The sequence below is a fragment of the Botrytis fragariae genome (assembly GCF_013461495.1).
Source record: "Botrytis fragariae strain BVB16 chromosome Unknown tig00000050, whole genome shotgun sequence".
In the NCBI taxonomy this organism is placed as follows: Eukaryota; Fungi; Ascomycota; class Leotiomycetes; order Helotiales; family Sclerotiniaceae; genus Botrytis; species Botrytis fragariae.
Window position 1 is genome coordinate 2,191,972 of NW_023500992.1, and position 11,069 is coordinate 2,203,040.

General features: G+C 43.7%; 3 protein-coding genes across 3 annotated transcripts; all 3 read right to left on the reverse strand.

Moving 5' to 3' along the window:
• Positions 1–485: 485 nt before the first annotated feature.
• Positions 486–2,922, reverse strand: Bfra_004673 (putative heterokaryon incompatibility protein; the record flags this gene model as incomplete). The annotated part of the gene is made up of 3 exons (XM_037335072.1): positions 486–1,100; positions 1,256–2,379; positions 2,472–2,922. The coding sequence occupies 3 exons, from the start codon at positions 2,920–2,922 to the stop codon at positions 486–488; spliced, it is 2,190 nt and encodes a 729-aa protein (XP_037193606.1).
• A 551-nt stretch (positions 2,923–3,473) lies between these two features.
• Positions 3,474–6,588, reverse strand: Bfra_004674 (putative dna polymerase v family protein; the record flags this gene model as incomplete). Its single annotated transcript, XM_037335073.1, has 2 exons — positions 3,474–5,497; positions 5,547–6,588. 2 exons carry the CDS (start codon positions 6,586–6,588, stop codon positions 3,474–3,476), a joined length of 3,066 nt encoding a protein of 1,021 aa, XP_037193607.1.
• A 1,091-nt stretch (positions 6,589–7,679) lies between these two features.
• Positions 7,680–10,910, reverse strand: Bfra_004675 (putative eukaryotic translation initiation factor 5b protein; the record flags this gene model as incomplete). Its single annotated transcript, XM_037335074.1, has 2 exons — positions 7,680–10,388; positions 10,449–10,910. 2 exons carry the CDS (start codon positions 10,908–10,910, stop codon positions 7,680–7,682), a joined length of 3,171 nt encoding a protein of 1,056 aa, XP_037193608.1.
• Between the last annotated feature and the right edge of the window lie 159 nt (positions 10,911–11,069).

Below are 11,069 nucleotides of genomic sequence, written 5' to 3' on the forward strand. Positions count from 1 at the left end.
AATTCTGCTTTCTCCAAGCCCCAGGCCACATAATGTAGAACTGGATGGTGTTGCCAAGAGTGGTGGTAGTTCATCATCTTCTATATCCAGTAGAAGAGCAACGTGCTTGATGATACCGAAATCAGGTGGACCTGTTCCTCGAGTGACACAATCACGTTCAGCTTAGCTGTGCTGGGTTGAAATTACTCCACCGATCTTACTCGCCCTTTTTAGTTTTTATGAGTCTCAATATGATGACGGCGTCAATTTGAATGAGGATCAATGCTTTATGACTTCGTGTTTACCATGTGAGTTGAGAAAATCCCTCAAATATGCGAGTCGTATCAGATTGAGCTTCAGTGTACTCGGTACTCCAACCCATATATGTAACTATTCAGAACTATTCAGAGCTTCCTTCCATCATGGACTTGTTGCCTGTTATTTTAGCCAGATAGCTGATGCTAGGCAACCATTTCTTGCTTTATTTATGGTTCTTGAAGAAATTGTCATATGATACATATAGTATATTCTCCATTGCCATGAGATTCCTCATAGAATTCCTCCCCGATCAATTTATCACTCTCCGGATCAAAAGCAATATTTTTTGCAAAGGTCAATAGACAGCCCACCCTAACCAAACATTTTCGAGTGCAGCTTGGCTTTAGAATGAGAGCACGGGAGCTCCGACTAGTCTCGAAATTCAGGGGGAAAACGAACAACATCCCTTCTCTAATCTCCCTCAGGTCGTCATTAGACTGCAAACGATCAAAAACCATGGGAGAGAATAGCGGATGAGATCTACCGAGCACCTGGATGCAGTGAACGTTGTTGTTATTCCAGGTCGCTGCATTCTTTTCAGACAATGTAAAAGAGTGACGCCCAACCTTCAATTGACCACGAAGTCGAAGAAAGCACGAAGTGACGGATCCGAATGGTTCTTTACTAGAAACAGTGGTTCCGACATCAATAATGGTAAACTCAGGAGGGTGGATTCGATTTAAATCCAAAATCATGTAACTTTGGTATTCCGCCGGAGTCCAGTCATACCAGCGCGTAGAGGCCTCATTATAAGGACCGTTGTCCCATGCATTTACGATTGACCTGCCTGTTGATGAAGCCCACTAGACCAAAGGAGCGTCAGCAATTGCCTATCATGGAAATACTTGCAAAAGATGAATACGTTTGAGAAGTTGTTACAAGGAGAAAACGAAGAATAAAACGGGAGAAAAGAAACTAGTATCAAGAGCTAAGATATTAAGGAACTGATTGCGCTCACACTCCAAGATGGCGCGACGTTAGAGCTAGGACAATCTCGACGATCAAGATCATGTCTAGAGCCAGGTGTGGTTGCTAGCCATCCCAATTGCCGCTCAAGCTCGAATGACCACATTCCAGCGAGATATACCCTATTTTTGATCGGTAAGTATTCCCCAAATTGACGTGCCACACCAGCCATTGCCATAAGTATATCATCTGGGTGAGAAAGAATAGTCTTGCTATACATCTGTAAGAGCTGACTCCAGAATTTTCGGAAAGCGAAGTTTGCAGTAAGAGAATGGGGAAATAGAAGGCGATCATCGGATATCTTTAAACAAGATGATATGACAGAAAATGATTCTGATGCCATTATTTGCTGACATTTCCACATTACTTCCCCATCAAAAAATTGCAACGTTCTTTTGGTAAGAGCCCTTTCTTGTACAACCCAACCACGCTGGTTTAGGGGTGCCTCTCGAATGATCTGGAGCCATTTTTCCTTATTGAGTATTGTTATGCTTACTGGGCTTGGCAGACGTGGATATTTTGCTCTATCAAGATATATACGTAGTATATCGTCCACCATAGAGTTCCTTGGAGAGAAAAGGCCCTTCGATCCATCGGACGCAGAAGAGGCTGCAATGCAGCAAAAAGCGTTCCCATAGACCTGGGACATTTTTGGTGCTTCATTCTCCCAATCTGGTTTGGAACCCTGGATGATGCAAAGACTGTCAATCCAAAGATATCTTACATTAAAGTCTCGTAAGAGTCTTTTCCCTACATCGATGGTATCTTGGAAAGTTTTACTTAAATGAGAAATGGGTAACCCTTGTTGAAAAGCTTCCAAATTCTCCGTCGTCAAAGTAAGGATCGGTGCTTTGCCCCAGCAGTGACTTAAAGTCGCGTATGAACTTGCAGGTTCTACGTTGGATGACAAGACTAACCTTGGAGGATCGCATTTAACATCAATGAGACGTGTAGGCAAGCAACGGGAAGTCTTCTCAGATATTGACGCTGAATTGCATAATCCGTGAGTTTCTTGGCACATTCTTATTGATGAATAACAGAAGTTCCTCCATCTCTCTTCAGAAAGATGATTGGTGTTTGTAAGAGACTGTGACGCTTTATGGAAGTCTTGGTAACCTGTAGAGAGATTTCAGTAGATATGCTTAAACTCTCCATGTCTACAATTGAAGCTGTAACTTAGGGATGGGACACTATGAAAAGTGCTTTACCGTTTAATGTGTCTAAAACTAGCACCAAAACGCCACCGCCCTTCCATTTTGTCTTCTCATAGGTTGTTTTGTAGGATAGCTTGTAATAGCCCACAGAAATGCCTTCCACAAGTTCAAGAGACAGAGAGCTTATAATGAAACGCTTTGCGATATCAGTCAAGGACAACGCATTAGTATTATTGTTTGAAGAGAAGTTCCGATAAACTTCCTCATCCCTAAATGCTCTCCATACCACAGCGCAGAAACGACAGCCTCCATGTGCGCCGTTTAATATCAACAACATAGTAGGTATTTCTTCTTCGGATAGTTTCAACCCTAGCATAACCTCGACTTCATTTCCGATCTCTGTGTTGTGGAAGAGTATGCTGTTGCAAAGCTCACAAAGGGTTGTGGTTTCGTCACCTTGGAAGGATTCGGAGAGATCAGGTATTTCCAGGTTGCCGCTGGCCATGCTTTCTAAAGTCACCGAGATGTATTGAATAGATTTTCAGTTTTTGTGGGATTTATGAGATTTTAGTCAATAGACAATATGAATGAAGACAGAGGATAAAGTCTTATTGCGGCGCACTTACGAATGAAGAGGGTTTGGACAGGTGATATGAAATTTGGTGTATAGTTCCGTGGTGTCTAGGATTCTTTCGTTTGCTCCAGGACCCCGGACTCTGTGATATAATCAACGGATATCTAATTGGTGCTTATTCAGCTCCACAATATTCTGGACACACCTTGTCTTCTATCAGGACAACGCTTACGCTTCGAAGAAAATACAGCTTCATCTTAATGTTTTCACAGAAACAAACTTCTACTTAAATGTGTTTCTCTAAACCCTAAACATTAGTGCAAATGAATCAAAAGCCCTAAAGGCACCAAACTTCATGCTCACCGGAAAGGACTTCCCAGTTGAAAACTCAAATAACAGCCCTTGTATCTCGTTTCATAACTGCTAAAACTTTTGGTTCGTTGGTATCTTTACATGTACACTCAGATTTCCCCAGTCTACCTCTACTCCTCCTTCGCAGCACCCCCTGCCGCAGCTTGAGCAATATGACTTTGCCACCAATTAACCCAATCACTTACAAAACTAGCCTGAATCTTCACACCTTCGACATCGCACTTTGTCATCGTGTGCAAGTAAACCTTTCCAATCTTCTCAAATTGACTCTTGTCCGCTCTATATATACCAGAGGCCAAAGACAAACTGGCTGTACTGGCAGCTTTGGCGAAGACCTTAGACTGGTCCTTGAGTACTTCTTCGTGGATACCCTTGATCAATGCGATCTGTGCCTTGACGTTAATCTCTACCTCGGCTTCCGAAGACGATGCCTTCGATTTGGACTTTGCAAAAGCTTGAACTATTGAGAATGCCTTGTCACTCAAATGTTTGGCTTTGGTAGTACGAATCAATCGTAACAAAGGTAATAGAATTTCTGCAGCTAAGGGATCAGACGCTTGCTTCTTGGCATATATATCAAGAAGATCCAAAACTCTGCTTTTGAAGTTGACCATGTTTTCCTTGGCGTCCTTTTGTTCTTGTTTCTTACTTGGTCCCTTCTTTTGCATTCTTCCAAGAACCTCCTCTAATTTTGGAGTTAGAGCGTCCATCCCTGAATCAGTCATATCGGAGTCGCTATCGCCATCCTCGTCTTCGTCATTTTGGTCTAATGCTGAGGTGCCGAGAATCTTTGCTAGAGCGTCGTTGAGCTCTTTGTTAGCCTCGTCGTCTCCCTCATCTTCATCGTCTTCGGATTCTTCTTCATTCTCTTCTTCGTCGCTCTCTTCCTCTTCCTCTGCAAGATGTGCATTCAAGTGACCCTCCTCGCCGTTCATGTCAACAACTTCGACATCCGAGTCCATTTCGTCATCTTCTTCATCGACATCCATCGCATCTTCATCTTCTGGATTCTCATCAAACATTTCCTGCTGTCCTCTCATGTTTTCGCTAGTTTCTAGCACGTCTGTCATGAGTTTTAATCCACCTTCAGTCATCTCACTCATGAAAGCAGTAAAGACATGTTGAGTGACTTTTCGGAGAAGAGCGGATGGTCTAGAAAGGAAAGACAGTAAGAGCTCCACGAGAACCTCGAAAGGTTCAACTTCCGAATCCTCTGTTGATTTGTGTTTGATCAGGTTGTCGTAACATAACTTCAACTCATCCAGAATCGACACAGCTTCAACATCTCCGTTGTACAACTGAAAGATTACTAAAGCATATAACAATGACAGGGTTTGGAAAGTTGCCTTATCCTTTCCTCCTTTCTTTGCTTTCTTCATGAGTTTCTGTAAGGTAGTGAATGCAGCATCTTTAGCACCAGTGATGAGTCCGTCCATGGCGACCGCATCAGGTGTGCAGGAAATAACTAAATCGCAGGGGTAATGATAGCCATCCATATTAGATAAAAGATGAGTAAATGCCGATGTCAATCGGTTTCTGATTAATGTTTGGGTTCCTTCTGAAATGGGAGGTTTGGCTTCTGAGTTGTTCGAGTATGCCAGTGAGGCAAGCTGAGGTAACGCAGCGGTTTTGATCCAACTTGAGTTTTCTGATGCTTCTGTGATATCAACATGTCGAATTGCGGTTAAGACATAGTCTCCGAACATTTGTCGACGTTTTTCGGCGTCATTGGTTTCCGAGCTTGGTACTGCCAAAACAGGAGAGGTGAGAACATCGAGAACGGCCTCGCCATTTGTGTCATCAACCATGCTTAGCAATTTTTCGATCGTTTTTGTCTTTGTGACCCGGTCGAAACTGTATGCACCGTTACCGTCAATCAATCCTTGAAGGACAACAACCAATGCTTCAGGATTCTCCTCCACTGCGTGTGTAAGAACCTTTAGCGACTTGTCGGCGGCCCGGTTTAGGAAACGATCTTTTTCCTGAACGTGATTGATGAGGCAGCGGACGAGGTTGTGACTGAAAATACTAGTGATTAGTGTTGTACACGAAATATGGCTTTGAATCATTCGTTGAAAGACCAAGAAGCCCCAAAATTTACGCTCTCTTGATGCCGATGCAGAGAATAGATTTTCTAAAGAATAGTCAATAATGGGTCAAGATATAGAATATAAACAACGTACCATCAACAGTAACTTTCCAAAATTTATCGAATTCGGACATGATGTTCTTGGCTTTGCTATTAGCTGCTTTAACATATTGACTCAAGACAATGTCCCAAACAAAATGTAGCTTTGCATTCCATGTTCCAGTTTGCTTGGCTTGTTGTCCTTTACTCGAAGTGTCCTCGCTGGAAGAACTTTCCTTGAGTGCTTTTGCAAGGGAGTTGAGATGCTCCAATGGGTTACCACTCTGTCCCCAAGGATTGCTTGGAAACTTCATTTTTGGAAACTTGTCCCTTGCTCTGAGCCAGATACCCACACCTTCTGGTGAGAGTCCCAATCCAACATCGCACAATTTCTTCAAAGTAGATTCCGCCTGATCTTGGTTCATCTGCTCTAAAGCTTCCATGATTACCCAACCGCATTCCTCCCGAGTCCAGGACTTTTTGCTGGATAAGTCCAATAGCTTGTCCAGAATCAATTCCCATTTCCCGTCGATTGAAAAGAGTATCTTAGACCTGACAAAGCATTGCAGCCCAAACAATAATCCAAGAGCATGATCTTTCTGTTCCTGTCCGCTAAGGTCGCCCTCGGGCTTCGTTTTAAGGATCAAAAATTCGAAGACGTTATCGAAGGTCAATCCAGGATATTTTGTCGCACTCAAATTCGCCGAACCGAAAAGCTGGGCCAAGAGTTCCGAAAGTACAATGCTGAAGCCCAATCGCGCACCCTTCCTGCCACTCGCGAGTCCCCGAAACAATCTTCTCTCCAGGTGCTTTTGTAATGTTGATTCTTCGACTCCATCTCCGCCTAACAATCCGGACACAATCGCATTGGCGGCATCAAGTCGTTTCGAATCATCCTCACTACTAAGCATATCATAAAGATTGACTTCACGCTTCAAATCGTCCCCTCTTGGGTTGTTGACAAATGGTGATGTATCGAGAGGAGCAGGAGTTTCTGTGGGCTTCTTGGTCGTTGCCTTGGAGGTTTTTTGTTGCTTTTTGGCAGCAGGAGCTGCAACTGCAGCATCTTGAGCTGAACGCTTCCTTTTGCTACCCATTTCGAATTATAGCTTGATAGTTGCAGAAATTGTAATATTTGAAGAGCTCAGTCTAAAAACTTGACCAAAAATTAAATTCTGCCATAAGGCGGTAAGACTATCAGTTCTCAAACTGGATTAGTGGATTCATACCTTGCTAGTGTTTCTTAATATGGGGCTGAGAAACTCTCCAAGTTCTGGAGGCCGGCCAGGCAGACAACTACAAATAACCAAAGTTACATATCAAAGAACCATTCTATCACTTCACCCAAGGGCACACATAGGCCTCGAACGTGTATTTATTGATCCTCATTTGTTCAGTCGTTGAGGATATAGCCTCACTTAGTACATATCAAGACGGTTGTCATCCAATATCCGGAATCGAGCAGTATATGCATCCAAACCATACACCATATACCATATCTCAACTCCTCCAATTCCTTGACATACATCTCTAAAACTCGTTTGGCTTCCCATTCCTCATCTCATGTTCGCTCCCCCCTTTTCTCATTACCTACATACAAAATCTCAGATTCCCAAGGATCTCATCCATCATACCTGCAAACTCCTTTACTGTTGACTTATATCATTGATCCATATAAAGAATACCAAGAGATGGCCTACCTAGGAAGCTTTTAAGTTTGCTGATACATAATATACTGATTCCACTCCTCGAAGCCCTCGAATCCTACACTATTAACAAACTATCCAATCTAGACAGCCTTAAACCATCTATTCCAAAATTCAAATAAAAATATAAACATCTAAAACTAATAAAGCACTTACAAGTACCTAGGTAATTATCGAATCTACATTAGAATATCGGAGGAAGTCAAGAAGAATAGGTATATGAAATCCGAATGTTCATTACAACCATTCATCACAAATCAAAACATTAGTCTCCTCATCCTATTCCTTTTTGGCGACCTCATTGCTCCTCGGTTTTAAGAAACATATATGGTATCTCGTAAATGTATCACTGTTGCAAAATGAACAAAGAGGGGGTATAATCATTTGACTTTTAAGTAAAGCATGTACATTGAGGGGCAAAGTTTAAATGGCTCATGCATAATACATACAGATATCCTTTTTACCATCTACCATTAATCCACTCAAGAGATATCGAAAAGTGGCTTCAACTTCAGAATGAGTGCCCACTCGTCCTTCTTGACTTCATCTCTGTAGAACTCCTTCAGAGTATCGATGCTCTTTCTGCTAATCAATGAGTACAATGTATCAGATTCCTCCAAGTGTCTACCATATGTCGGTTGTGAACTGCCCATTTCGATTTTGATAGCAACGGAAGGTTCTCCTCTTTTGCACTTTTCAAGTTGCTTGTGATCACGTTCAATGGATGTGACTCTTCCAATACCCACGATCTCTTTGCTACCAGTGACCGAGTTTTGTTTGACAGCGGCTATAGGGGTGTGCAATCTGAGGTTTCCTTCAACAACATCAACACCGATAACAATAGGGCCGGTTTTATTGAAGACAGCTACTGGTTTAAGAACGCAGGGGAAGACGGCCAAAAGTTTAGAAGCTTCCTTCTTTGCCTCGGCAATAACCTGCATGTGCTTGGTGAAGGAGTCGAAAAGATGATAGATAATATCTGCAGTAAAGATCTTGATGCCTTGATCATCGGCGTATTGTTGAGCCTCCTTATCAATCTTAACATCGAAACATAACATGACCGCGTATTCCTTTTGCTTCTCAAGCATGGTACCACAATTCATTACATCTCTCCTGAAGACTGGACCAATGCCGACATTGGCAACAGGAATCTTGGATACCTTCAAGAAATCTAGAAGAGCCTCCAAAGATCCAAGAGTTGATGCTTGAACGGTGACACCACGTCCAGATTTCTCAACTCGGCTAAAGAGTGCACCAAGATCGGACTCAACCTCAGCCTCGACATCCGACTCGTCATCGTCAGGACCAACAACCATCAATCTCGAACCTGCAATAGCGCCTTCGAGACCGGGTGCAGAAATCTTGACACCGAGGGCGGCCTTGACCTCCTTGTTGTGGACATATTGGGATTTAAGACGAAGTTCTTTCATCTCGGCTGGTGTTAAGAGTGCTCGAATATTTGTGGTAATGGCTCCATCTACACCACATACTACAATACGATCACCCTCTCGAAGGATGCCGTTGGATAGAATGACATCAATAGTCATACCGAAACCTTCGATAGCCTTGACCTCGAGCACAGTACATTGAACTTCTGAAAGGTACATCAAAGCACCGACCATACGCTCTTGGGTGAGTTGAAGAATCAGCTTAAGCATATCTGGAATACCCTCACCAGTGTGAGCTGACGTAGGAACCAAGGAAACATTCTTGGCCATAGATTTGTTCTCGTAGAAAACTTCAGCGTTAAATCCTTGTTCGGCAAAAGCAACCTTTGTATCTGCGAGACGCTTTGCGAATTCGTTTTGTACACCCTTGTTTTGAAGAGCCAAACTCTCTTGGAATCCGTTGTTATCAACCTTCTTCCAGCCATAGAGACGATCGATTTTGTTGAGGGCAACAATGAAAGGTGTCTTTCTATCCCGAAGAAGTTTCATCGATTCCAAAGTCTGAGGCTCAAGACCGTGCATAATATCGACGACAAGAATGGCAATGTTACAAAGTGATGAACCACGAGAACGTAAATTCGAGAAAGACTCGTGACCAGGTGTATCGATCACCAAGAGACCAGGAACCTTGAGGTCGAAGCTCTCATCTCTGTTCACTACTGCAATCTTCTTCCTGATAGCCTCAACTGGGAAGTAAGTCGCACCAATTTGTTGCGTAATACCTCCAGCTTCTCCTTCCTGCACGTTAGTTTGCCGAATCTTGTCTAAGAGCTTGGTCTTTCCAGTATCGACGTGTCCAAGAATACAGCAAATGGGGGATCGCAAGTTATCCTTTGATCTAGCCGCCAATGCTGCTTCGTGTGCCTTTCGTTTTCTCTCAGCGGCTTCGTTCTTTCTTTTGAGTTCAGCCAATTCTCTCGCTGTGGCTTCTTCATCTTCGGATGAATCTTCATCTTCTGAATCAGATTCAGATTCAGAATCTTCTTGCTCCTTCTTTCTAACCGGCAAGGAAGAGGCAGCTTTCTTGTCGCCTTCTTCCTCGGAATCCGCATCCCAGCTTTCCTTGACATCCTCATCTTCTTCGTCAGCAGCTGCCTCCCAGTCTTCCAGCTCGCTGTCCTCTTTAGTTTGCTTAGCGGCTTGCTCGGCAGCTTCTTTTTCTGCTTTAGCTGCGGCCTCTGCGGCGATTCTCTCGGCTTCCTTCTTCGCGCGTTCAGCGGCTTCGGCAAGGGCTCTCTCTTCATCCGCCTTGATTTCAGCGGGATTCTTCTTTACACCCTTCTTTTTGTTGCCATAGACAACCTTTTTCTTTTCTCCACCCTCTCCGCCTCCAACCTTTACACCGGCATCGATCATTTGCTTTAGTTTCATTTCATTTCGCAATTTCTCTTCTCGTTGAGCCTTGGTGAGATAGGTACCCTCTCTTTTTTGTTGTTCAATCTTCTCCTTCTCCTTTTGTTTTCGCAAGGCTCTGGCCTCTTCACGCTTCTTCTCCTCTTCGGCTTCTCGGCGTTCCTCTTCTTCGATTCGAGCCTTCTCGGCTGCAATGGCAGCGGCCCTTTCAGCTTCTCGCTTCTTCAGTTCCTCTTGCTGTTTTTGTAGCTTTGCAAGAGCAGCTGGAATCTTTTTGCCTTTCCCACCTGGAGCGGGAGTCGGTGCGACCTCGACGGGTTTCTCTTCCTCGACTGGCTTCTCAGGCTCGGCAGCCTTTCCACCTGGGGTGGTCTTCTTTTTCAAAGCTGCCTACAAATTGTACAATTAGCAAAACTATCAAAGGAACCTTGAATCAAGAAATTCACGTACTTGTTCCTTTTTCCTCTGCTTTTCTCTCTCCTTCTTCAACTTTTCTTTTTGCGCTTTCGTGAGCATCTTTCCATCCGCACCCACATCATCATCTCCTGCATCGTCATTCTTTGCAGGCTTAGCTTGCGCATTCTTTCCTTTTCCCTTTTTCTCTGGCAAGGCGAATTCATCGTCTATTGAAGCTTCAACGGGAGCTTTGTCGGCGAAATCATCTTGGGGTTGTTCATCGGCGGCTGGTGGGTCCTCTCCCTCAACGAAATCTTCCATCTGCTTTCCCTTTTTGCCTTTCTTTTGCTTCTTGCGCATCATAGCCATGAGACCTCCTGCAGGAAATTCCTCCTCAGGATCAGCCTCTGCGGCGTCGGCATCGGGCTCCGTTGCCTTGACAGGTTCAACGGTCTCTCCTAACTCCGCCTCCCAGTCATCGTTCTGCTTCTTATTGTTCTTCTTCTTTGGTGCCATTTTGGTGTTTGATTTTGTCGTCAATTTCAAGAACGAAAAGTTGGGGAAGGTTGCCTTATTATGGTGAGAATTACGTGGCGAAATCAAAAATCGAGGTTATTTAGATCGAGGATTTAATTCAAGACGATCCCAAACAAATCAGCTAGCCTTAAAAAGATG